Below are 9,982 nucleotides of genomic sequence, written 5' to 3'. Positions count from 1 at the left end.
TTTAAAGTAAATTGTATTCTTTTTTTTTAGAAATAAATTAGTAAACCATAAACCATAATTTCTGTAGAAAAGGATCTAAGTCCTTCTTAAGTCCACGCGAGCTGGTTCTCGATGTCACCGCCTAACTGTGACATCAATTCCATCGCGAACAAAGAAATTTGACAACTCCTTTCTTTGTCGCACTTCCAAAAAATGGAATTCCTTACCAGCTCACGTATTCCCCTCCTCTTACAACCCGGGTTCCTTCAAACGAGGCGTGAAGAGGCATCTTGCGGGCCGGCAAGGCGAAGGCGGCTAGTGCAGAACGTTTTTCCCGTCTGTACTGGCCGTCGTCGCGTTTGGACTCTACTACCACTTACCATCAGGTGGAGTAGAGTCATTTGCCCTCCCGGCGATATAAAAAAAAAAAAATCTAAGTGGACGAAGTCAGGGAGAAGAGTACTAGTATAATAATTTTTTGATAAGCCGATTGGCGTGGTTGGTAAATACTTGCCTTTCACGCCGGAGGTTGTGGGTTCGATTCCCACCCAGGACAGACATTTGTGTGCATGAACATGTCTGTTTGTCCTGAGTCTGGGTGTAATTATCTATATAAGTATGTATTTACAAAAGAAAAGTAGTATATGTAATATATCAGTTGTCTGGTTTCCATAGCACAAGCTTTGTACAAGCTTAATTTGGGATCAGATGACCGTGTGTGAAAATGTCCCAGGATATTATTATTATTATTAATTAAAAAAAAATGTAGTTTTAAACGTTAAATCCGTGCGAACTCGGTACGACTAGCTAGTGTAATCAAGAAATACAATTTTGCTTGACAATTATAAGCGAATAATTCTAGCAAACAAACGGGGCTTAAACGCTTCCGACGTGAAAGCCTTATCATATAACATCCCAAGTAGAAGGTATTTGCATTGCATGAAAATATGCAAATGAAGCTAAACGTAGGTATCTTTTAATCTGGCTGGTCCTTGGAAAACAGTATAAATATATATGTATTAATTTTCTGCTGTGTGTGTGTATATGTGATCTCCTAAACTGCTGGACCGATATTGATGTTTTTTTTTGTGTTTATATATATTCTGGATGGTAGATGACACTCGCTAGATGGCGCGGCGATCGGGTTTAATAATAGATAATTAAATAACATTCTTATTTCTGGAGTTGGTGTTCAGATTTGGTCATTAGAATCCTTGCATAATACTGAGCGAGTCTAGCTATAGTTTTTATTCGGTTCCGTAGTCCTCTCGCCTCAACAGCACTGCAGCTACTGATTGATGAAACAAATATATGTTTGGAGTACGGGTGACATGCGACAGGAGATGTGGTAGCGAAATAAGAAAATGTAGTAAGACTCAAATGCTTCTGTACGTGTGTTTGTCACCTCCTCCTAAGCGGCTGGACCGATTTGGATGCAATTTTGTGTGTATTTCAATGGGTTCCTGGTTCAATAGGTTTGAAAATACAAGTGGACTGCTATCGGTGTGTCGCCTAGTGAAAAAAAATGTCTATGTGGCAGGACGACGTCTGCCGGGTCCGCTAGTATATTTATAAAAATAAAACTATAATTTTGATAAGTTACAATATTTTTATTAAGTAAAGTTAGTGTGTTTATAATTTAATTCAAATTGGTTCCTTATAATATTAAAAACAATACAAATTTGTTATACTATAGATAAGTGGATAGGCCACTTGATGGTGGATGATAATGTGAACAGTGGCGCCTATAGACATTGGCCGTAACGAACATTGAAAACACCACACATCACCAATCTTGGGAACTAAGATGTTATGTCTTGTGGGATTAATTTTTTTTTAATGTAATGTTTTTTAAAATTATTAATTTTAATTAAATTCATTGTAAAACTTATATGTCTGAACGAATACGAAAACACATCTCAACTGTCGTTAAGATAAACAAAACTTGAATACGAATTATAAAATCAAACCGAGTAATTGATTCACATCACGGAACAGAGAATGCGAACTGTTCGTGCGTGTTTTGATCTTGTTGTTTTAACGTCTAATGTCTATTCGCCTTGGTATATTGCCTTGGGTGTTTTGCTTCGCCCGTGTGCTGTGGGGAGATATGAGATAAAAAAGGAGCCTAAATCTGTCCTTGAGGCTCAAGCTTGCTTCACACAAAATTATACTAGTGTATAAAAACATTTGAACAGGTGTAAAGTCGTTATGACAGCTGTCAAATCTGAAAGACTGAAAATAAATAGATATATGAAATATTATCAATACGACTGTTAGTCTATTCGAAAAGAAAAAAGAAAAAGATTAAATGATTTTTTCTCTGTATAATATTAGTAAATAAATATAGATATATGATATCTATCATTATGACGTATCGAAATAGCGTAAGTATAACAATAAGTCGGTATTCAACATTTCATAAAGTAGATACGATGTAGCTCTCTCGTCGTATGTCAGCGTTAATTTATGCCATTTCTAAAGCCCTCGTTGGTCTTATGAAACATTTAAACTATAAGACCTAACTGCATTAAACATTTTAATTATAAATACAATATGTTTCTTAATATTAAAACGTCTTTGTACGTGGGATGTTGTTTCGGTTTGCTATTTATATGTTTTACAGGTAAGATCATTTAAGGTACAAATATTACATGCAAGTAAGTCTATTTAACTTATTCTATGTGAACATTATGCTACCAATCTGTTACTGAATGTACCCCTCCTGGGCTAAGGCCTCCGCTCCCTTTTTGAGGAGAAGGTTTGGAGCTTATTTCCACCACGCTGCTCCAATGTGGGTTGGTGGAATACACATGTGGTAGAATTTCGATGAAAGTAGACACATTCAGGTTTCCTCACGATGTTTTCCTTCACCGAAAAGCACGAGATGAATTATAAACAGAAATTAAGCACATGAAAATTCCGAGGTGCTTGCCCAGGTTTGAACCCCCGTTCATCGGTTAAGATTCACACGCTCTTACCACTGGGCCGTCTCGACTTAAGTTGACCGACTCAAGTGAACATTATGCTAATCTTAACAAAATAATCTTAACTTCAAAGAAAATACTTTTCATCACACTCGTGATATATTAACAACCGACTTACGGTGATACGCCATTTTGTAGCACATATCCTTCATATATTATGTATAATCTTTGTGTGCCTAGTTAATGATTAATTCAATATTAGTAGCGTTTTGAAATTTTTATCGAATGAAATATATTAAAATTAAAAGAAAACGTAGGTGAATTTAAATGTTAAAACTCGTCAATTGCTACCACAGATAATAAAAAAGTACTAATACGTTTTATCTTTGCCTATTCATATATAAATGATCAGAAAATAAATAGCATTCGAATTATAAAAATAAAACCGTTGAAATATATTCCAGTCAACGCCACTAAAACGGAGTCAACTATGTTCGATCTAGAAAAAATAGATTTTATGAATACTACTAATTTTACAGACAGGTAAGAAAATGACAACAAATATTTGGCCAATATATTTTTTATTCTACTTTAATTATTTAATGTTCCAAGTTCACGAATGTTGTTAATTATAAAGGTACAAAACTGCACATATTTACAAAAGCTTTGCTCTGGAGACGTGCTTGAATAATATTAGGAGCCTGTTGTTCTTTGAAACATGTCGCCTATTATGTATAATGTATGGACATAATCGCGAATTATCGAAAATTCCCGGACCTTCAATAATATTTTCTATGGCTGTCAATTGACATCCTCCGTAAGCTGTAACGTGAAGTTAGTTGTGATTCACTGGCGCCGTATGATTGCAAAAAAGCTAATTTATTATTTCTCGTTCTAAAAATACGTTTCATACCTTTGCGTGTATCCAAATATCCAAAAAATGCAGAATTTCTCGATGTTTTTCTTCAACGCCGAACACGAAGATTAGAAGCTATTGATTAAATGTCCATTATCGTGCAAACAAGGAAGTATGGTTGTGCAAGTCAGAGCTGTCTATGTCTTGAGAAAAGCCTTACAGTCTAAAGGTACACGTAAACAATGAAGATTATAATCACACGTAACGCAAAGAGGTTGCAGCTTACAAAAATAATACAGTACTAAAATAGCTTGAATACAAGAAATAGCACATGGAAACATATCACAATACTAGCTCAGCATGTTAAGCAAGAGAGCTTGTATGGTATATATGAGTTGTGTATGTATGAATGAGTACTTAAATGAATACGAAATAAAATATGAATAATTGTAATTAAAATAATGAAAATAAATAAAAAATAAAATATCAAGTCAATTATAGATAAGCCTGTCATTCCTGTTATAGATACACTATACCAACAACAAAAACGACGACAATACGGGCGCGAACTATGATACCGCGTATTACATTTGAAGAGAACTGCGACTACTTGGCCTATTATTGCTTAAAAGCCTACACGTATGTGTGTTTATAAGTATTTTTTATTATATAGATAATTTGTTGACGGACCATCTTATTGTAAATGGTCACCATAGACATTGGCGCGGTAAGAAATAGTAACGATTCCTCAAAACATAAATCTACCACCACTACTCGGGATGATTTATCTCTTGTGGATGTAGTTATACTGGTGGTAGGGCTTTGTGCAAGCTCGTCTGGGTAGGTACCACCCACTCATCAGATATTCTACAGCAAAACAGCAATACTTAATATTGTTGTGTTCCGGTTTGATGGGTGAGTGAGCCAGTGTAATTACAGGCACAAGAGACATAAAATCTTAGTTTCCAAGGTTGGTGGCGCATTGGCGATGTAAGCGATGGTTAACATTTCTTACAATGCTAATGTCTAAGGGCATTTGGTGACCACTTACCATCAGGTGGCCCATATGCTCGTCCGCCTTCCTATTCTATAAAAAAAAAAGTTGCACTAGCTCACTAACAATAAAACGGGAACACAACAATACTAAGTATATCTGTTTGGTGGTAGAATATGTGATGATTGTGTGGTCCCAGGCGATTTTGCACAATGCTCTACCTACCACCGAGTAAAATATTTTATGACTGCTTTTTTTTATATTAACTATTTGCCGTTTTTTACACTCAGTTTAATATAATTTAACAATCTTATTTTGTGTATTTTAATTATTATGTTTATAATTATTATACATTTAGTTTTTGATTACCTGAAAATACGTGCCATAAATCGTTGCCATACTGGCTACTACATACACGAGGGTGATACTATAGTATATATACTATATATATATAAGGTTTTTTTTTATATATATGCCCCGGGATGGCAAATGACTACTCCACCTGATGGTAAGTGGTAGTAGAGTCCAAACGCGACGACGGCCAGTACAGTCGGGAAGAATGTTCTGTACTAGCCGTCCCCGCCTTGCCGGCCAGCAAGATGCCACTTCACTTTGAAACAATATATATATATATATATATATATATATATATATATATATATATATATAATTTTACACTTTTCAGTACCGGAAAACTATGTGGCAGAACATTATATTACACTTACCATACGTTCAAAAACTACTGTTTACTTGATTACGTTAATTGCATGGAAAGATACGAAGGTAAAACATAATTATTTATGTGCATAGTTAATAGTGCTGCCGTCGTCTGACTGTAGTTTGTATACTATATTTTATATTTTCGTCTTGATTAGAACGAGCAGCTAGCTCTAAACAAAATATTATATAAATATTATTTCTTAAGTAAAGTTATAGTCTTTGAATGTCCCACAGCTGGGCTAAGACCTTCTATCCTCTTGGGAGAAGTTTTGCAGCTTATTCCACCCCCAATGCTGTTTCGTGAATAAGTGGCAGAACTTACTGCCGAGTACGATATGAGTTATAATCAAAAATTAGGCACAAGAAAATTCTGTTGTGCTGTGTTAGAACCTGCTATGATCGTTTAAGATTCACGCGTTCTAACCACTACAAACAATAAATAATATTGTTTATTATTAGTAGATCAATTAATTGTGGACTGAAGAAATAACCATAGAGAAGCGTCCAGAAGCTATGCGCTTAGTAATTTACATACTGACATTTTTATTTGAGAAATCAGATCGCAGCTGTGAATAATTTAATTAAAGTTTATACCGTCCTAGTTTCTGGTTAGTCTCCAAATTTTGGTCATTGGTCTGAAGTTTTTGGATCGTTACGTCATACGTCACCGTTGAATACCTCATTCGTATAGGTCTTATATCTCAACATTTGCCAACAAAACAACGATTATAAGTAAGATAGAAAACAGTGTAGAAATCAATAACATATTTTAATTTTGTTTAGAATTTGTTTTCGAACGACATCTAATATCATTATAAAAATGTTTTACGGTTGAAGTGGTGTAGCAAAAGTATCAAGACGAGGCAAGTGTTACACATATTTCGGCTTAGCTCTAATTTTCAATGTTGTATAATGTAATATTTACAAGAGATGTTACTTTATCTATTAAATACATTGTCTTTTTTAACATCTTCAAATAATGTACGTTATTATGTCAAAAACTACTCAAAGCTTGATGGAAAGTTTCATAAGTTTGGGGTGTTCCATCGTTAGACTGCTCTCGAGGAACTTGAAATGAAGTCTTACGCAAGCATTCTTGTCATCATCGTGACAAAATTTATGTAGTTTCCAAAACTCTAGATAGAAACACTATTTAGTACACTATACTATGATAGGCGTTTGTAAACTTCACATTAAACATATTTACAAATAAGTACTGTAACCACCGAAAAACGTTCTACAGCTGGGCTAACCTCCAACCCTTCTCAAAAGGGAGAGAAGCTAATTTTTTAACGTGAAGGTTAGTAGCTTATTCCACTTCGCTGCTCCATTGCGGATTGGTGAATACACATGTGGCAGAATTTCAGTGGAATAAGATATATGCAGATTTTCTCACGATGTTTTCTTTCACCACAGGGTACTTTGTTTGAACCCGCAATCATTTGTTGAGATTCACGCGTTCTAACTCCTTGTCTATCTCGGCCTTATTACAATATGTTCATGTTATGCTCTGCTTATACTTTACCATATAAACAATTGATTTTATTTACATTTATATTGCAAATAGTATGTAGTGTAGTATTAGTACTCCGAGAACTCGTCGGACGTGATCAGATACATTAACGTTTATGAATAAAAATATACTTTATTCAAGAAAGCTCGTATATCTTTGAATCACAATTTTACAGAATTTAACTATATGTATACATTGTAAATCTTATCGAGAAAATTAAAAAAAAATCTATAAGAATTCCCTTTTATTTTAAATAATGAATACCACAATATTTATTGTGTTATTCAATAAATATATGATAAAAAATGATTAAGTTTTCATCGATTTTCATGTAGAATATAAATTATATTATAAGTATATTTGTTGAAAAGAGTAAATTCGAATTTTAAAGTCGATTATTTTCAATGAAATCTATATTCGATACTTACTCATAAACATTCTTTCTACTTTCCTGCTTTCTCCCTTTCTATCATTATTAATTTGACGTTCGAAAGAAGATGACACAGCATTGTTTAATTACTAACTACACAAGAAACGTTTGTAAGTAAGCCGTTAAGGTATCAATTTATTGGTAGACGATACAAAATTGATTTTAGTAGCACTTCTTAAAACGATTAATGCGTGTGCCAGATGTTCTAAAATGTGAAACCGCAGTGGAGAGACATTTATGAAATGAAACAGAGAAAATTATGCCCACTTAACCCAAAACTTTAGACATAATTTAAGTAAATATCTACATATATATTTATATTATGTATAAACACATGTTATAAACTGTTAATTTCTTTTAAAATTTAATAAGTTACTACTTTTTGTTTCTGTTTTTGTTTTTTATTTAAATATTTCTTGTTTTAATTTTTTTTGATTTGCAAATGTTACCTTTTTTTTGTAATTGTGTTTGGGAATGGTGTGTTCTCCTGTAATCGGTTGTGCATAGTTAGTTAATGGAAAGCGTGTTTTGAATGAGTATTATATACAACTGTTGGAGATCCAAATAAATAAATAAATATTCCAGTGTGGCAAGTAGTTCACATGGGAGAATGCTTCAATGTCACTGAACTGACTGAATATTTACGTGAGTATACTTGTGTTTTTAGTTATCTTTGTCTATGTCTGACTTGTGAAATTTATTATATGTAAAATAAGGATAGATTAGAATTCGAAATAAATTTTATAAATCTTTCTATCGAATTTATTAATGAAGATTTTATTACAATATTATGTACTAGTTACCGTCCGCGGCTTCGCATGCATGTGTGAGCTATTACTTATACTATATTTTTTTTTGTACAACTGTCTGTCTGACTATACCAAAAACGTGTATGTAAAATGTCATAATTATCGGTTAAATAGTTAAGATGCGAAAGCGTAACAAACAAATAAACAAATCTTTCGCATTTATAATACGAGTAAGGATTTACAGTTGACAATTTTTTTGTTCAAATTAAATTTCTTTAGTTCGTTATAAAAGTAAAGATTCCATTTTTCTTTTTTTATTACACATTTGTCCTTGGAAATATGTATATCACAGTATACATTTGTGTAACTAGCTCGATTCTACTTATTTTTCCTAAACTCCGAGTGATGCAAAGTTTGTTACAAACTATACGGATATAAAAAAGCAGTTTTTTTATATAATATGGAATAAGTAGGCGTACGGGCAAATGGGATGGTGAGCGTGAACCACCACCCATAGACATTTGCAGTGTAAGAAATATTAACCGTCCCTTACCAACCTATGAGAACTAAGATCATATTCCTGGTGCCTGTAGTTACACAGGCACCCAGGACAGACATTTGTGTGCATGATAATGGCTGTTTGTCCTAAGTCATGCATGTAATTATCTATATAAGTATGTATTTACAAAAGAAAACTAGTATATGTACTATATCAATTGTCTGGTCTCCATAGTACAAGCTCTGCTTAGTTTGGGATCAAATAGCCTTGTGTAAATAATGTCCTTGGATATTATTATTATTATTATTACTAAGCACTGCTGTTTTGCGGTAGAATATCTATTGGGATGGTACCTAGACGGATAAGCTTGCACAGAGCCCAAACACCAAGAAATAACTTGTAGTAATATTTATATTTACGTAAGATACTATATTTTTTTTACAGTCTATCCTTATGACGACGATTACTTCTTAGATCAGTATTACGTTATAGAAGATCATTGAATAGTTGAAGAAATTTTATTTAAGATATATTTAAAAAGTAAATAATTTATAAGTTTTTTATTAACATAATGTTTTTTTATTAAATTAATTAAAGTATATCCCATTTATTGTTTTCCTTTTAATGCAGCGTAGAGAACCTTTATTTATAAATAAAATAAAGCTTACAGTTAACTATGTCTGTATGGTCGCTGCTATAAGGACTATCATTCTGTCATCAATAGACAGTTTGATCGAAGACGAAAGATAAGTACGAAAACGTTCATAACTGTCCCACAACTGGGCAAGCGCCTCCACTTTTTATCCAACAAAAGTCGGTTTCCTCTCGTTTCATGAGTTTAAGCAAAAATCACGCTCCCGTTAATATAACGATAATATAATCAGGTAAATTCATCAGACACGTTTTATAACCAGTTTTTTTACATAGTAGAACCTTCAGAAAGGTACCCGGCGGGGGAACCGGTTTATATGGGCTTCTTATTTACTAAAACCACTGCGAAGGTCAACATGTGCTCGGATTGGCGGAGCTCTCCTCAGGAGGCGAAGGTGATCTCGCGGACTCGCTAGTGCGTACGGCGGCGCGAAGACATCACAGCTGCCGTCCTCCAGAGCCGCCTGAAATAGGACAAGCGAAACGCGTCCATGAATATTTTAATCAATCTTATACATCTGCTCAAAATTGTATATTAAAAAAAACTAACAGTTTATCTCAAACAACTTATTTCAGATACAGATTTAATGTAAAATATTATCAGTTATTGACAAGCAAAGTAAGAACTACCACCAATAACAGAATATACTGTATATTCTGACCT

General features: G+C 33.6%; 1 protein-coding gene across 2 annotated transcripts; it reads left to right on the top strand.

The window, feature by feature from the left end:
- Positions 1-2,491: 2,491 nt before the first annotated feature.
- On the top strand, positions 2,492-9,277 carry LOC126778309 (uncharacterized). 2 transcript variants are annotated; one of them, XM_050501810.1, is made up of 6 exons: positions 2,492-2,605; positions 3,371-3,449; positions 4,288-4,401; positions 5,442-5,539; positions 8,005-8,064; positions 9,112-9,277. In XM_050501810.1, exons 1-6 carry the CDS (start codon positions 2,536-2,538, stop codon positions 9,168-9,170), a joined length of 480 nt encoding a protein of 159 aa, XP_050357767.1. In that variant the 5' UTR covers positions 2,492-2,535; the 3' UTR covers positions 9,171-9,277. The 2 variants fall into 2 exon arrangements, with proteins under 2 accessions (XP_050357767.1, XP_050357768.1); XM_050501811.1 differs by lacking the exon at positions 8,005-8,064.
- Positions 9,278-9,982: the final 705 nt, after the last annotated feature.

This window comes from Nymphalis io, chromosome 25 (genome assembly GCF_905147045.1).
Source record: "Nymphalis io chromosome 25, ilAglIoxx1.1, whole genome shotgun sequence".
Taxonomy (NCBI): Eukaryota; Metazoa; Arthropoda; class Insecta; order Lepidoptera; family Nymphalidae; genus Nymphalis; species Nymphalis io.
Note: the sequence above shows the minus strand (reverse complement) of the source record. Positions and strands in the feature narration are given on the sequence as shown.